We start from the raw sequence: 18094 nt of genomic DNA, 5'->3' as shown, positions 1-18094 counted from the left end.
GGATGAGTCCCTTGGAAACCTAGGAAAAGAACATGCCAGACAGAGGGGAGAGGAAGGGCTAGCTGAGTTTAGCTGAGTCTTTCTCAGGCTTGCCCTTAGCTAAGAGCTGCCTTGCTCAAAGTCACACCCTCTTCCCTGGGGTGCCCACATCTGAAGACTGGGAGATCAACAAATATAGTTTCACCTTGCCTGATTTCAGAAGGGGAGAGCTGAATGGTGCACTATGGCATCTACCAGGGTCGGGGGAGGGTGAGACTAGAGAGGCACCTAGGGAGCAAAATTTTAAGGAGGCCCCACTCTCAGGTTCACACAAACCCAGAGTTCCAGAGGTTTATGGTCATGAATTCAAAGAGATGCCAGTCAGCATGATTGTGTATTTTTTCTGGTCATGTGCAGGCACAGAGTGGGCTGAGAGTTGTATTTAAGTAGGACTAGGGTATTACTAGACAAGTATGATGGAGAGAGACTGCAGCAAGGGAATTGAGAGTGTTTACAAGGAAGTGATTTATAACATTGGACTGTGGAAACTAAGCTGGGTGGGCAAGGAAGTGAGGCTTGCTGCCCTGTCTCACTACCACGGAGGCAGGGGGGACTGCAATGCAGAGTGAAAAGTCAGCAGGAGCAATAGGCTGGAGAACCCAGTGGAGTTAAAGAATTGTCGGAAAGGATATGAGAGGGAAGTAAGCAGAAAATGGAGGAGTTAGTGAGTAGAGAATGGGATGTTTGAAATGGAAACTCCGGAGAAGTTTCAGTTATTGATGATGGGCCAGTTCTAGGATGTAACCATGGGAAATGGCAGCTAGGTCAGGTGGAAGAAAAACATCATTGGAAGTCAGGCGATCAAGAAATTGAGAGGCCCGAGAATTGGAAAGATTGTTCAGTGGGTATTGGAATTACTAAGAATTCTAACAGTAGTGAGGAAAGAGGTATTGAGACGTTTGTTAAACTCTAAGGATTAAAATACTAGGGGAGTATCTTTTGAGGTCTGTGAATGACATGAACAACTGAGAGATAATGGATGGTATAATCTGATGACATGAACCTTAGAGGAGCTGGGAGGTTCAGGGAAAAGGGAGAAACAATGATCTGGAAGGACAATGATTTTATGTTAGCAACTGATTTCTGACTAATGTCAACTTCTTAGTTGCTGTCAAACAGGTTATGTTTTATTGCTGAGCCGTTCCATGGAGAAATAATGCATATAAAGCAGTTGTTCTGTAATATAAATTTACTTTAAAATTTTGAATTACTAAGCTTACCAACTGTCTGAAATTCTCTTTTCAGGAATGGGACTCCGCAAAGCAGTAAATGCTTGAGTTTTGGTCCTGAGGGGTACGGAGCTAAGACGATGAAGAGGTGAAGCAGTTATAAGAGTGAGTCTGTTTAGGGAATTCCCTGGTGGTCCAGTCAGTGGTTAGGACTCAGTGCTTTCACTGCCGGGACCAAGTTCAATCCCTGGTTGGGGAACTAAGATCCTGCAAACTGCACGGCGTGGCCAAAAAATAAATAAATAAATTTAAAAAATCAAGTTTAAAATTTTTTAAAAAATAATAAGAGTGAGTCTGTTTAAACATTCTTAGTGTACTAATGGGGTAATACGAGGAGAATCAAGATTAGTCAATCATCCAAAGTCCAAGAGAAGGGCTGAAAAATAAAAGACAAGAACGTCCCTGATGGCGCAGTGGTTGGGTGTCCGCCTGCTAATGCAGGTGTCACGGGTTTGATCCCTGGTCCGGGAAGATCCCACATGCCGTGGAGCAACTAAGCCCGTGCGCCACAACTACTGAGCCTGCGCTCTGGAGCCTGTGAGCCACAACTACCGAAGCCCGCGCGCCTAGAGCCCGTGCTCTGCAACAAGAGAAGCCACAGCGATGAGAAGCCCGCGCACCGCAATGTAGAGCAGCCGCCACTCACTGCAACTAGAGAAAGCCCACGTGCAGCAACGAAGACCCAACTCAGCCAAAAATAAATAAATTTTTAAAAAAAGGTTAAAAAAAAAAGATAAAGACAAGGGGTTGGAATGAAAGAGAGAGAAAATGTTAGGATGCTGTATAACAAGTCATCAGCTTTCTAACCCACAATACCTGTGTCCATGTTTCTTGACATCTAACCTCCTTTACTAAGCTAATGTTAAATATTTTAGTTTTTGTTACTTAGTATACAATTCCAGATTTCAAATCTGTAACGCTAGGATTTGTTTCGCTGAGAGTGACAGAAAACCTGTAAAGAAAGTGGCTTAAACGGAAGTTTCTTTCTGATATAAAATATTGGAGCAGAGCATCCAGGAGTGTATGGCAATTCTAGTCCATGGAGTCAGAGACCCAGGCTCCTTTCAATTCTTTAGTTGCTCATCTCTAGAATGAGGCCTTCTTTTTATTGATTCAAGATAAAGCTCCAGGTATCATATCAAATTTCTAAGCAGCAGAATTCAGTAAGGGGAGAGGGAAAAGATGAACTATATGCCAGTAAGCTCTTAAGAAAGGTTCCTTCTGCCACTTACATCCTGTTGGTCAGAAGTTGGTCTCATGGCTATGTCAACTGAGCTGAAAGGAAAAAAGAAAAAGGCATACACAGTCAAAAAATTCTATTGCTATGGAAGAAGGGAAGAATGGAGACTTAACAGTGGGCAGTCTCTGCCACACCAATGAATGAATAAGGTATAAGCATAAGGCATAAGCTTAGGGCAGAATTTGCAACATTTAACAGAAGGATAGAGAGAAGTAAGGAGGAAAATGGGATAGAGGTGACTGCAGCTAATCTTATAGTTTGGGGAAGAGAAGGCAGCAAGTATAGGGACTTTCCACTTGATAGTCTCTACGTGAAGTGAGTATGAGTATGGAGGTGGAGTAGGGGACTTAAGAAACTAGTGAAGCTTTGAAATACCCATTGTAGGGGAAATAAAAAGAATTGTTTAGTGATACAGAAGGAATACAGAGTAGACTTGATTGTCCAGGAAAAGACTGGACACTATGAGATTTACGGTTGTCCTCATTCATACTCCATCCTTCCACTATACCTGTACCTCCCCCTTTTGCTTTTGGGGAGACCATTTCTACCAAGGAAAAGGAATTGTACCTAGGACTTCTTTTTTGACTTCCTTGCCAAGTCCAATCAAGTAGATGACATTTTCTTACTGGTGCCGAGTGCAGACAGATAAGAATTAAATGTCAAGGAAATTGACAGGAAGACCTTCACTGATCAGGGATCCCTGGTGGTTACAATAGAACAAACTAGAGTTAGGCTCATGGTTCCAAGGAAGAGAAACTCAGGCTATCTTATGGGAAACAGAGGAATTGCAAGAATACCCACTGACCATACTGGAAAACAAAAAACACTAGAAAGCCAGCAAGAAGCGAGGCAGCTTCAGGGTAGTTATTTATCGTGGTATCTCTTTCACATGAGCCTCTTCACATCACAGCTATACAAGTCTTGTTCATTCTTCTAAGGATTGGACAATTTTTAGCTCTCAGTCAAAATTCTAGAAGGGGCCAGTCTGATTCATTTACATAATTCTCAACAAATTTACTGGGTTGAGTCCTTTATACTGGACTACATCAGGGGTTATCAACCAAACTAATGAAGTGGCTCCCTTATGACTGGTATCTTAATCCACGGTATCAGTCAGGGGGGATACAGAAAACACACAGTAATTTGAACAAGGAAAATTTTATATAAAGAATTACTAACAAGCAACAGGGGATTAATTACTAAGGGTAAAGAAAGCTCTTAAGAATACAGAAATAGCGGCTATAGGAGCAGCCACTACCTCTAGGACTGAGGCAGAGGACCCAACGAAGGAGCCAATTTTGAAGTTTCCATTGCAAGGCTGAGATTCAGATTTTGTTGGAGAGGGTGCGGCTGCGACCCACTGAAGCCCAGGGCTGGAGAGGAGGGCGTTGTCAACAAAACTAGTTAGGAAGGCACCCCACTGGGTGTGCCGAGACTTATTGGGAAGTTGCCAGCTGGTGCACCAAGACATGCTGGGAAGCCGGCGGGGGGACCAATGGACCTGCTGGGAAACACCCTCTTTTGAGGTGCCACTGGGTGTCCTACATGCCACTGGCCCCCACACACTGCAAAAGCAAGAAAAAAGAAAACACACAAGAACCAGGAAGAGAAGCTCCTTTCTTCTGCAGCATCCCTTCAGCATCTTCTGACAAGCTTAACAAAACTTGCCAGCAAGCAAAAGAGAAATATTTAAAGGGCTTAGCTCCTGTATCACAAAGCAGAGCAATGAAGGGTGGACTTAGGAGCCAAGAAATAGATAACCAGCACATCTACAAATCAGTGGTGGTCCCTACACAAGGCTCAGTATAATGCAATTTCCCAGAAAGGGGTCAGAGACAGAGCACTTCATTCCGGAAGAAATGTTCACTGGATCAGTACTTGGATTGGCTTAGATGAGTCCAGCATCTAAGAAATTTCCTCTTTTGGTACTATTGAATATCAAGGACACTGGTGATTTCAGAATTTCTAAATAGGAGGGAAGGAGAGAGGGCAAGAGTACTTCTCTTGCCGGCAAGCACTGTCATTTTTTGTTTTCACTTAGTTTATTCAAAATGTTAGGAATTTATTTGTGGGTGGTGGCTAAATCCACTGACTCAATAGAGAAATAATTCGGCTTCAGAATGGCTAGAAAAAGTACTGACAAAGGAAAACAAGCTTTACAGATTTGCGGACTTTAGGTGCTTGCAGATTAGGGAAGCTTACATGAGGATTTTCCGTATTCTTCTTTTGGCCGCACCACGCGGCTTGTGGGATTTTAGTTCCCCGACCAGGGATTGACCCCAGGCCTTCGGCAGCGAGAGCAAGGAGTCCTAACCGCTGGATTGCCAGGGAATTCCCTACTTTTCCTGATTCTTGTAATAAAACGTCATGGCTTATATGTTACATGAAATGCAAAAAAGTTCAGCTGTTTATCTTGAACAAGTATAACTCATTTTTCCAGTAGGCTGAAAAGACCCCCCCCCCCAACCTGAATACATTTTACCTGTGCAATACATTATGGATCATGATTATGTAACAGAAATTCAACTATCAATGCTCTGAGAAACAGAATAATGGATTTCAAGTCAGCTACAATGGTGAAGATTTCCAGTTGATTGTATTCATGCTGTCGTTTCCTACAGTTGACAAATGTTGATGGCCAATGATCCTAAAGTGAAAAATGCCACTTCAGAACTATTTGCAGGGTTCAAGATCTCACAGGATACGATGAATTTCAGAGACTATCAGGAAGTGTTCCTTCCCTATAATTTCAGCTCTACCTTATATGCTGTCATTGGGTTAGCCATTCAAGGCTGAATCCAACATTAACAAGATGACAGAATCAGATCAGGACCAGAACCAACTTAAAGTCCACCAGCTGAACAATATAATCAGTGAGAACTGACCAACTAGTCAGTGTTTATATCGAGGCTGCACACTAGAAATCAGCTGAAAAACTTACAAACTGCCAGTGTCTGGGCCTCATTTCCGACTGTTCAAATCAAAAACTACTTCTATTCATAAAGAATAACTTTCAGGGGGAAGGGAATTAAGTGAATGCCATTAGCTTTTTTTCCCTCCCACTTTGTCTTTTAAGTAAAAAACACCCCAGCAGCTATTGCCTTTGGGACACTCTCAGGTCCCAGATTTGCTGTTTATTCCTAACTACAAAATACCTAACACAGATTGAAAGATCTGTAGCTTTCATTAGATTCCTAAATAGGGGCCTATAACTCAGGTTAAGAACCACTACCTTAGAAGAACTAAATCCAACTAATAGATTATAAATAGGGGAGTATTAAAACGCAAATTTTGTATTTAAATCTCAAGACTGATAATATACTAGCTCATGTATAGGATTTAATTGCAAATTGAACATTAGAACACAGATGAAACATACTGATACATGGAAAGGTGAAATCATTTTAATAGTTGAGAAAACTGGATGGAGGTTGCTAGTTATATTAAACTATCAAAAGCTTTTTAAGTTTTCTCAGATTGCAAGAAACAATCCTGAGACACCTTTCAGAGCCACTTGTTTTTGCAGTCTTTTAGAAAGCTACTCTCCAAATTAAGTCATGCATATATCCGGCATTAAGTAGTATTATTTACATGTTCTATATACCAAAATACTCCTCAAAAGCAAACTTTAAAAAAAAAATCATAGGAAATGCTGTGTGATATTTTCGCTTCTATTTAAAATAGTTTCCACTTTTTACCAAAACACACCACTCAATTAATTATATTTCAGGTAGAACTATATTCAAAGGAGTAGCACCATCCATTTAGGTATGCTAAAATTTTCAAAGATAAATCTATTGGCTTTCATCACTCAGCAAGTTTCTAATTTCTACATGTGTAGTGTTAATTCACTTGATGCGCAGTTTAGAAGATGACTGAATATTCTACTCTTAAAAGAAAAAACATAGCATTTTCATAGAAGAATTCCTTCATTTAATGAGATTTTTCTGGAGTTAGGTAGGTACAAATGTTAAGCCCACATATGAAGGACTTTTCCAAATGTACTCCTTTGTCCCATTTAACACTTTTTGCAAGGTGGCTTCTGGGTGCCCATCAGTTGGCCAATATGAACAGTGAGATAAAAAAAAATGTTAATATGGTATACACTGTGAGGAAGACTCACTTTTAGTCCTAGCAATGACTGAACAAATCACTTTGGACCTCTATTTCTCTGTTCTAAAAAGAAATGGATGAGTTATCTTTTAAAAGTTCCTTCAAGTCCAAATTTTAAATTATTCTAATATGTAATCCAAGTGCAGAGTCCCTCAATAAGGACCTCTGATGTGAAACTAAGTAATCATCCAATCCAAGGAACAACCTAGTGACACACATAACACCCAAGGACAAAGGGAACTGCCATTAAGAACTGTAGTAGTAAGGATTACTGGCTATCACATACATCCAATTCTATCTACACATTTAAAATTCACTTGTCATCTGGGCGCTAAGATATCCCTCTACACAAAGTGTGACTCTACTTACATTCTATTTCCACAGTAAAAATACCTTATAAATGTTAACAAATGGGGAAAAGCCGACACCCAGGATAAAGGATTTAATCCAGTATTTATTCCACACTCATGATCCTTCTCTGTAATCAGAATACAAGTCATAAGAACAATCTATCAAATAATTTGCTGATTATCTTAAATAATGCAGCATAGCATTACTTTTAATACTTCTCTGTTCTAGATTAAGTTTAAAAACTCAAACAGCAATCTTCATTATCAATAAAAAAAAGTTTTGAATTTAAAAAAAGGACACTATATCAAGCTGTTTCATAATTTAAGTATTTTCCATTTATAAAAATGCTTTGGAAGCTTGAGGCTTACATCTATTTCTCTACTCATCTGCCCCACCCTCTCCCAATTTCACGTTAGTATAGGGTTGCTGCAAGAATACTAGGCTTTAGACATTAATTTCTCCTTTTATATAGTACTTTAAACTCTGAAAAATTCAAGAAAAAGATTACATGTCATGTATTTTTTCAAATAAAAAAGGAAAACTACGTGAATAAATTTTAGGCATACTAATAGTGTCCCTTTGAGGTAGAATGCTAAAAGGACTTTTGATCAAATCACAGCCTAATTGAAACCTCTGCATCAGAAACTAACTTCTCCTAAATTCTCTCTAAAGTTAATTGTGGAGAATATTAGGTTTAACATATTAACAAGAGCCTTCCAAGATAATATACAGTGGACAAGAATGTTAATCCTACAACTGCTGCCTTCATGTACAATGAAAGCATGAAATTCTCCTATGATAGACATCCAAGATCCATTTTCATAGTTTTTAGCATTCTATTACGAAAAGCACAGTCATGCTAACTTCAGTACACAAACCATAATCCCACACCTACAAAACAAAAATAGAATTAGTGGCATTTTATTGCCTTATACAAATTTAACCAACATGGCAACCATGCCAACGGAATTAAAACATTTTCAGGACATATGTACAGACTGTACATCTCAAAAACAAACAATAAAATGCAAGAACAATCTGTGCATCATGTATCAAACTCAACAGTTGGGTGAAAACATCAATGCAATAAATGGGATTACAAAGGCACTTCCCTACACAAAAGAGGAAATGAAAATGCAGCCTACAGGGAGCTTGAAGAGTGTGTAACTACTGCACAATCTCAACTTAGGAGGAAAAAAAAAAGCAGATTTAACCCAACATTTATAGGATTCAATGTGATCCACTTTTACAAAAAATTTTCACACAGTCTCCTCTTTGTTTTTATGTTGTTTTTCTTGGCTCTCTGGTTCTATGCTTTGGCTCCTTCGGCGATCATGTTTGTCAGACTGGTCCTTGCTATCACTGTGATCTCGTTTGTGGGAACGTTCTTTGCTTCTGCTACGCTTCCTAGATTTTTCTTTGCTGGGGCTATGTTCCCGTTTTCTTGATTTTTCAACACTGTCAGTTCTTCCTTGACTGCCACTTCTACTCCGTTTATTTGATTTTTCTTTACTTTCATTTTTATGTTTACTTGATTTCTCTTTGCTCCTACTTCTACTTCGTTTCCCTGCATTTCTACTTCTACTCCTACTTCTATGTTTTCTTTCTCTGCTTCTACTTCTACTATGTTTTTTCTCTTTCTTGGAATCTTTTTTGTCATCTCTATGCCGCCTATCATCTTTGTCTTCTTTGTATTTCTTTTCTTCTACCTCACCCCTACTTCTCCGTTCCTTGGACCGTTCTCTTGACCTCTCCTTTTCTCGGTCATTACCTCTTTCCTTATCATAGTCACGATCTCGTCTTCTACCTCTCTCATTTTCTTTCTCTCTTTCCCGATCCCTGTCCCTTCTATCCCCTTTCCTATCACGACTTCGACTACGGCTTCTATGTCTTTCCCTACTCCTGCTATGCCTGCGTTCTAGCCCCCGATCAATACTTCGGGATCTTCGCCTTTCTTTTTCCCTTTCTTTGGCTTCACGCTCTAGTCGCTGGCGTTCTTTCTCTCTTTCTAATTCTCGGTCAAAACTAGAAGACCCATGGCCCTCCCGATGATGGCTTCTACTTCTGGATCTTCTTGGGGACCTCCGTGGACTCAGTGATCTCCTTGGAGACCTAATATTTAGGAAAGTGGGGGAGGGGGAGAAAAAAACTTGAATGAATAAAACATACCATAAAAATTTAACTTCCATCAGTGTTACATGTCAAGAATAATTAAAGCAAAATATTTGCCTGTTCTCATTTACAGATGCATAATTTTGTGGAAAATGCCCTGAAGGGCAGAAAGTGGGGAAAAGGTGACAAATAGAACCTTTGTGTAAAGCATATTTTAAAAATAAGTGTAACCCAAGAGTCACATCACCTTGAACGCCTGCGTTCAACATGTCTGTCTATTTCCTCAGCGCTTTCCTTTCCATCTTTCTTGATTTTTCTTGGTCGGGTTTTAATCTGTTGATCGATATTCTTCTGAACTGGAACCGGAATTCTTGGAAACAAAGTGGAAAACCACTCCAGTTTTGTGAGAAAAGACCGTAGCATTTCTCCAATGGTCATTACGCAGCCTCCACCAGCCTTCACATCTAGGTCCTACAGAAACACAAAAGATACCCTGGCCGTCAAAAAAAATTATCTCAAAAAACACAAGAATACTATAAAAATATAACCATCTTTGGAATCTCAAATACAAAAAAATTCTAACAGAAAAATTTCAATTTGTGTACCTTTCTAATCTGGTAATGAATGATACAGAGAAATATCTGGGCTTAGTGTGTGCATGCAGGTGAGAACAAACCCTGCAGCCTCATGGACAGAAAGAGAAGTGACTTCACTCAGTTAACAAGAATATGAAACACCCCCCTACATTACTAAACTATTTGGAACAATCAACAATTTACATTCCACATACCTACTAAGTATATACTTTATTTCTGTGGACACGTTTGCACACATCATTCCTAGCAGTGTAACCTAGCTACATATGAACTGCTTCAAACAATTCCTGTCTAAAGATTATCTTTTAACAGCTCTAATATAAAATGAAGCCCTAATAAAACTGGAAGCAATAGCAAACCAACTGCCATGAAGCAGTGAGGTTTCTAATTTAGAGTTATGTAGAAAATAAATAAATGAACAAATAATTGGAAACGCATAATCCATGATGACCATTGTCTCTGAAAAGGGTCATTACCGCATGAAGGCCTTCTTGCTATGCCCTCTCACAGCTCAGGACATGTTAGTCAGCTATTGTCAGTCCCAAACCTATAGTGCAAGCACACAAGGAAAGTGAGATTTGTTATCTAAACAGGAAAACAAGAGCTAAAGGTAAAACTGCTTGCACTCACACACATTTAAGTGTTCAGATATACAGTATTTCCAAATATAATCGCTGCAGATATCTAAGGAAGAAAACAATAAGTTAGCTTAAACAGAGAGCCTCAGGTTTGTAAACACAATAAAAAACAGATTAAACAGAAGCATTCAGAAACAAGCCTAATACCAATTATGAAGCGGGACATGCTTTTTAAATATAGAAGGGAAAAGTGCCTCAGCCTGCAAAATCTCACCTAAAAAGAAAAAACTTTATAGATTGTGATTTATCACCTAACACACTTTTGGCCTCTTCTGAGATATTAAACAGCTCGTAAATAGGCCAAAAAAATGCAGAGAAAAATTCTCCATGTCTACACGAGTGAGATTTTTTTAGCTACGCATGTAATAATAAAAACACACTAGAAAGATTTCCATTAGAACTATCCTTTAATTCAACCAATTCTTTGGATAAACGTTTTAAACAGGTCGACTAAAACACCACTCAGTTTACTTTATGAACCTTAAAACATAAAGTAGTGGTGGGGATTGATATATGGAAAATAGTGCTCATTGTTAAGATCCTTTTGAGATCTTGGACTTTAATACATGTATGGTTTAAATCTGACACAGTAATGTTTTCTAACGTAACTTTCTGAACATATGTAACAAGCTCAACCTTATTAAGCTTGAATGGCAAGCTAGTTTTATAATTTAAAAAAATTCTAAACTATTAAAGAGAAGGTTTCCTTCTAACTTTATAAAAATGTATAGTATAAAAGAGTTAGAAAGCTGGAATTGAAATATTTTGATCACCTCAAACAAATCATCTAAACTTTCAGCCTATTTAAGTTCCACCCAGCTCAATTCTGCATTCCTATGCAAGTGGGAGTATTAATGTTTGGAAGAAGTTACAGGATAAAGAACTGAAGAGTTCCAGAAAAAAACCCAGTAATTAATATTTCTATGTGCATGTCTTACCATCTCAATCTTGAGCATGGCCAATTTTAAAAACTCACTATCAACTGTACAAGTCAAGATCAGTACAACACACAGAACACAATTAGGAAGAGAAAATTTTTAATAGTTACCAAAATACATATAAACAATTTTGAAATGTGAGAATCAAACTTAAGAAGTTTAACCTAAGACATATAAAATCCACCCCAATCTTAATAATAGGACATTAATTCCAAAAGTATGTGAGTGAAATAAATTTAAGCACAGAAAATTCTGGAAGACGTTAAACCACCAATATATAAAAGATTATTAAAAAATGAGAGTAATCAGAAGAAAACTATTACCCTTGTTGACATACCTCTTCATCATCAAGGAAGGATTCAAACCAATCCCATAGATCTGTAGGGGGCTGTGTGTACCTAGAATTATGAAAGAGTGATTAGGCTTAGGTCAATTAAAATGAGATATTTATTGAAAATGTAGAGAAATGCAGGCTTCACCTTATATACATAAATCCAAGGGCTCTAATATATGGAGAGTCTGTGTGTGTTATAAGACCCATCACTTGCTTGCGAGTTAACTTCAGAGTAAATAATTTGTATAACAGGCAAAAAGCTGTAGAAACAATTCCTCCTGTCCCAACACCTCGAACCTTTAAGGAAAGGAATTAAGAAAGAGTTGTAAAATAATTAACAAAGATACTTAGGACCAATTGATTAATCCTGTTAGGTATTAGTAACAAGATATAATCCAGAACTGAAAACAGAGCATAAAAAATGTTTTTCTAACCCCACGGAACACTTGAATTTAGATTTTTAAAAAACACAAACTAATTGTAATTTGGTATGAAACTGAAAGACTTCCAGTTTTCTGAACATAAACTTAGTTATCAGACACAGAAAAACTGAAAAATGCACGTACTTCTACTTACCCCTCCGCACATCCCTGTTTGGCCAGCTGTTTTCCTGCTTCCTTTCTCCCATGGTTCAACATGTGTGACCTGAAAATAGAAAAGAGAAACACAACAAACATTCATACTTCGAATTTTTTTAAACAGTATGATTCGAGTAAACCCCAATCCATAATAGAGCAGCTCTTCTAAAAAGTCTGGAAGTTGGGTATTTTGACATGATGTATACATTTTGTTTACACACATTAAGTATGTAAACCATCTTTGAAAACTGCTTATTTAAATAGCATCAATAAAGCTACTAGGGTTTAACAAAACCTCAACAGGTTTACAGCAGAAACCCCATTAAAGTAGCTCTGTAGAGAGCAGATACATGTGGAGACAGGAAATGTCTAGTCTCATACACTTGTAAAAAAAAAAAAATTAATGATCAATTTTGTATTTTATTATGAATTGCTTAAAAAAATTCTCATTTTAAAATGGATTTAATGCTCCAACTTACAGCAAAAAGTATTAACAAAGTTTAAGTACTTATTCCAAAAAGCCTTTCAAATAAGCTTAATATTTCAATTTTATGGTGATTTAAAATTCCACATTATAAAATAAGGAAGAAACTTGAAAAAAGCATGCTAAAACAGTAACAGAAATTACTTCTGATGCAAAATCATGGAACTTTACTCACACATTTTTTTTAAAACCACAATCAGGCATTATGTTCATTCCTGACTGAAGATGAAGTTACAAAGGCCATACCTACACATATGTCATTCTTGTTACTGTATACTTTATTTTCAGCCTAATTATAGGAACTAATTCAATTTTTTCCCAGAATATAAACTGTATCAAAACTGAGAAACCGTGACTTGTTACGTTGAGTATACTCAAAAATACAGGTCTTTGCTAAGGTGGGGAACCCTATAAAAACCACATACTTCACCTAAAAACAGCAAAGAAAGAATATTAGCTCTACAACAGATATGACAAAGGTATTTTAGAGAGATAAGATCCATATTTGTTTCTCAACTTGAAACAAAAATGAAATCCTGTTCGTTCATTACGTATTTCTAAAACCTCATTTCCACCCACCCATGATTACACGCCATAGTCTTTTTCAGTGGCTTCAGGCAGAAAAGCATGTATTTAAATGTAAGCACTACACTATTTTGTTCAGTGGATTACTGCACTGCTTTACTGTTTCATCTTCTTCCCCCAGCTTGCTGTAAAAAAGATGTTTCAATTCCTTAAAGGCTAACCAAAGGGGTGGATGCCATACAAAATCGAGTTACAAAATTGGAAGCCTACGCATTTCAATGATCATTTGATATGGACAACAAAACCCGAGTCTTTAGTTTTATAACTAAATCTAAGTAATTTGTAGTATAATCTTAAGTGTTTCAAAACACAGTATGTGAAATTTGAAAACAAGCTTTTCCTCTATTGCATTAACACCTGCCTATGTTATTAAACAGAACCTGCCACAGAAGGAGCAGGAACCCTATTTTCAACTGATTGAAGTTTACTACATAAATAAAGCTAAGGGTTAAATATTCGCCATATTGTATCCATTCTGAAAAAGGCCTTACCTTTTAAAAAAACTAGTTCACAGTATATCAATTACTTACAATACTCTTGTAAGAGAACACCAAAATTTCAGTTTACTTTATATACCCAAAGTTGAACTGTATTTTCAAAATGAGTTCTTCTATCAAAACTAAGTAATATCTCAAAATCCCTTAGTAGGCCTTAATTGGGGAAAAGGTGGCCAAAACAAAACCTAAAAGCAAATAAAGAAAATTTCCTTAACACCTCTACAGATATATTCAGGTCACGGAAAATACTTTATGTGGTCTGTCAAGTGTTTTTAAGAGTCAATACAGGCAAAATGGATTGCATTATATCAGATGTCCTAGTTTAAGTATTTAAAGATTGTTAAGACTTATTAATATCCTTTAAAATATAAATTTACCTTAGGAGGCCTGGAATATATTTTTAAAACTACATAATTTGCAAGTAAGTGGAGAAAATCAACCAAATTCGTGAAGAAAAGACCAAAACCAGTGGCCAAAAAAAAAAAAAAAAAAAAAAAATCTAATTAGCCGTTCATTTAACCAGGGAAATGCATTTATGGCGATTGAGCATGATTAATAATGCATACCTCTACCTGCGACCCTGGGCTGCTCCGAGCCTCGCTGCAAGACTGAGTCAATCCTGCTAACGAAACAAGAACTGAGACAAGAGTGCAGTGAGGAGGCGCCAGGTGAGCTCCCCAGCACAGCCAAGCCAGCACCGACCCTGCCGCAGAAGCCCAGGGCCCAGATAATTCTAAATAAGCCCAATGCACAGGTGACTGAGACCACTTACTCCTGACTTCCTGCTGCGAAAATTTCCAGGCCTTCGGTACATCTTTTTCCACTTGTACCTCTCCACCCTCAACCCTCCCACCCCACCCGACAAACACACTGACCACTTCCCTGTCTGGATCGGATAGTGAATACCAACAACACGAGGCCAACACTGAAGTCAATACACGCCCTGGCCCGGGGTGAGCGGGAGAAGCACCAACAAGTTGGCGCCGAGTAGATCCACGTCAAAATAAATAAATTTAAAGCTGTAAACTGGAGAGACTTCAGTTATTCGTTTCTCCTCTCCCCCACTCCTCCCGTCCAACTCCCCCCCCAGGGGCGGGCTGGAGACTGGGGGAGGAGAGATCAATGGCGGCGGGCTCTCCCGGCCCTAAAAATCTGAAAAGGAAATGAGAGGGCGGCCCCAGTTTGACCCCTCCCTGGCGGACTACTGGCCACAGCTTCCCCCTCCGCCCAACCCTCCCCCACCTACAAATGATCAGACCTCGGGGGCCGCCTCCGCCCGTTTCCTCCGTACCCCCTCCTCGGAACTTAGTCCCCACCTCCCAGGTCCAGACGCTTCGTACCTTAAAGTAGATCTCGTCCACCACCTCGTGGTAGGTTTTGAGCTCGTAGAGCTGCACTTTGAAGTAAGGCGACGACAGGATATTGGTCAAGATCATGGGGTTGAGATTCATAGTCTTTTCGTTGCCCCACAGCGGCAGCACATTGCCCTGCTTGCCCGAGACTGCTGGCTTGGTGGCGCCACCGCCGCCGCACTGCTGCTGCTGCTGGGCCGCGGCTGCGGCCGCCTGGTGTTGCGGCTGCGAGTTGCCTGTCAGCGCGGGGCTGTTGTTAGCCATGTTGCGGCGGAAGGAAGGAGGGAGGGAGAAGGGAGGGGGAGGGGGCGAAGCTCAATCTCGCTCTTCGGGACAACGGTCCGGGACCCTACTCCATGGAACGCCGTCGGAAGATGGGGCCTCCTCGCTGTGCCCCAGCCGGGTGAGGGAGGGCAACCGGGACACCGACGAATGGACCCCGAGTCGAGAGCAGAGGCCGAATCGCGGGCCGCGAGAAATCCAAGCAGAAAGCTAGCCGGCGGCCTGGGAGCGCGATCTCTTCCGCCAACTGCCCCTGGGAACAAGATGGCGGTCCCGGCGGATGTGACGGCACACGCCCCAGAGTTCCAAGCTTAGCCGGCGGCCAATCAGAGACGCCCAGGTGGGCTGGCGATTCCTCTTCCTAGTTCCGCGCGTTCTGTGCACGCTGTGGTCGCGGCGCTGGCCTCAGCTGCCTATCTATTAGGATGTTTGTGCTCGGAATTTGGGGGCCGGGGTTGGGTTTTAGGTCCAATTTGTATGTTTTAATGTTTGGACTGCGGCCCCGGTTTCTCCTGTCGGAAGCCGAGCAGGAAGGCGTTCGCATGGCTGTGTGCTTGCAAATTCGTGACTCTTGACTCCTGTGGAGTAACCGAGTCTCCTGAGTTCACAGTTTTCGTATTCTCTGGAAGGGATGATAGGACCTCCCACCTTCATGTGATTGCAATGCAAAGTCCTTCTGTCCTCCGCTAGGCTGTAGGGTCCGACTGGAGATCTTATTATGAGCCTAAATTTATTCAACATTAAGGGGATAGCGTCTTGCTTGGCTGTTAAAAAACCATTTTAGCATTAAAAGAGCTACTGTACCTGTAGCGCCATTTGTTACATGACTTCTTTCCTTCCTACTCGAGTACTTCCATTCTGCGGATGCACTATGAGTGAATGGGGATAGAAGAGGTGGAAGAAGGTGGTGGGTGCGAGAATGAGTCAGAATCGGTCTCATCTCTCAAAAGCTACTGTTAACCTAGAGGAGATTCATGGTGTTTGGGAGCTAAGAGAAGGCTACAAAAGGCACTGAAGTTTCTGCAGGTATGGGCAGTTTTATTGACAGAAAGCAGCCTGAGTATATATAGAAGAAGGGAAGATCAAGCTTGTTAGAGAGTAAACAGTCTGGTTGACAGGAGCCAGGAAATATGCTTATGGGAGAGTAATGACTAGAGAGGAATTGGGCCCCCTAAGTGCCTGGAATGCCAAGATGAAACATTAGGAATTTAATGACATTTAAACCCAAGGGTTACATCTATGACCCCAAAGTCACTTTAAGATGCTAATATTCATAACATTCTCTGGCTCCAATTCATTCTTCACAGAGTGTTGCCAGAGTCATCGTTCCAAAAGTGCAGCACTCCCTACTCAAAACCTTGGATGGCTCACTCAGTGTTATCCTAATTGCCAAAATCCAATGACGTTTTTCATTCTCCATCCTATTTGATTGCTCATCGTGGCACTTTTTTTTTGCGGTATGCGGGCCTCTCACTGTTATGGCCTCTCCCGTTGCGGAGCACAGGCTCCAGACCCGCAGGCTCAGCGGCCATGGCTCACGGGCCTAGCCGCACCGCGGCATGTGGGATCTTCCCGGACCGGGGCACGAACCCGTGTCCCTTGCAACGGCAGGCAGACTCTCAACCACTGCGCCACCAGGGAAGCCCCATCGTGGCACGTTTAATCATTTATTCTTGCCTAGGAACTGTTGAAGTAGGAAGTTTGAAGGTGGAGATCTTAATTTGTGGCTTATACACAGAGGAGGGGAAAGGGATAAGACAGAAACCTTAGGGAAGATCCACACCTGATGAACCAGCAGGAGAGAAAAGACAAGCAGAGAGGTAGGAGGTAAACCGGGAGACAGTGGTATGACAATGCAAGGAAAAATAAATGAGAAATAAATGAATGATTGGAGTGATTAATATTTATAGCTGGGCAGTACATAAGTGATCATCCTGTTCCTTTATTTTACATTGGAGAACTAAAGCTTTCAGAAGTGGTTTTTAACTTCCTAGTAATTTCTTGTTGTTCTATACATTAGTTTATACTAACTTACTTCCCAAGGAAAATAGATGATCCAGCCTCTAATGAATTACTAAGTTAAAAATACAGTGAAGGGTCTTCCCTGGTGGCGCAGGGGTTAGGAATCCTCCTGCCAGTGCAGGGGACACGGGTTTGAGCCCTGGTCCAGGAAGATCCCACATGCTGCAGAGCAACTAAGCCCGTGCACCACAACTACTGAGCCTGTGCTCTAGAGCCTGCATGCCACAACTACTGAGCCTGCGTGCCACAACTACTGAGCCCGTGAGCCACAACTACTGAAGCCCGCACTCCTAGAGCCCCTGCTTCACAAGAGAAGCCACTGCAGTGAGAAGCCTGTGCACCGCAACAGAGTAGCCCCTGCTCACCACAACTAGAGAAAGAGCGTGCGCAGCAACGAAGACCCAACACAGCCAAAAATAAAAATAAATAAATTAATTAAAAAAACTTTTTTTGAGCCAAGTTCTTCTTCCTTTATGTGTATTTTTTGCCTTGGTAATAACTTTATTGAGTTACCCAGTGACACTAATTGCCAAATCCTACTAATTGCCTAAATCTTTAAAAATTCATTTACCCCTACACTCTGAGTGAAAAGCTTAGTAGAGAGGTTGAAGTTTGATATCTGTTTCAGTGGCATCAAACTAAGTATCAAACCAGGTAGTAGGATAAAGTGTTTGACATATTCAATGAATCCCTAAAACAGTTTG

General features: G+C 40.4%; 2 protein-coding genes across 4 annotated transcripts in view; one reads left to right on the top strand and one right to left on the bottom strand.

The window, feature by feature from the left end:
• Positions 1–6418: 6418 nt before the first annotated feature.
• PRPF38B (pre-mRNA processing factor 38B) lies at positions 6419–15362 on the bottom strand. The gene is made up of 6 exons (XM_067727092.1): positions 15075–15362; positions 12167–12235; positions 11736–11887; positions 11594–11654; positions 9332–9555; positions 6419–9084 (listed from the first exon to the last, which is right to left on the bottom strand). Exons 1-6 carry the CDS (start codon positions 15348–15350, stop codon positions 8232–8234), a joined length of 1635 nt encoding a protein of 544 aa, XP_067583193.1. The 5' UTR covers positions 15351–15362; the 3' UTR covers positions 6419–8231.
• The window catches only part of HENMT1 (HEN methyltransferase 1), a 35131-nt gene continuing 32021 nt past the window's right edge, over positions 14985–18094 (top strand). For 2 of the 3 annotated variants that reach the window (XM_067727094.1, XM_067727097.1), the window contains exon 1: positions 14985–15104. The gene's annotated coding sequence lies outside the window, so the exon portion shown is untranslated. Of the gene's footprint in view, positions 15105–15573; positions 15709–18094 lie in introns of those variants that run through there. The other variant, XM_067727100.1, reaches the window with a different exon arrangement.

The sequence above is a fragment of the Pseudorca crassidens genome, chromosome 2, assembly GCF_039906515.1.
Source record: "Pseudorca crassidens isolate mPseCra1 chromosome 2, mPseCra1.hap1, whole genome shotgun sequence".
Taxonomy (NCBI): Eukaryota; Metazoa; Chordata; class Mammalia; order Artiodactyla; family Delphinidae; genus Pseudorca; species Pseudorca crassidens.
This window is presented reverse-complemented; position numbering and strand designations above follow the sequence as displayed.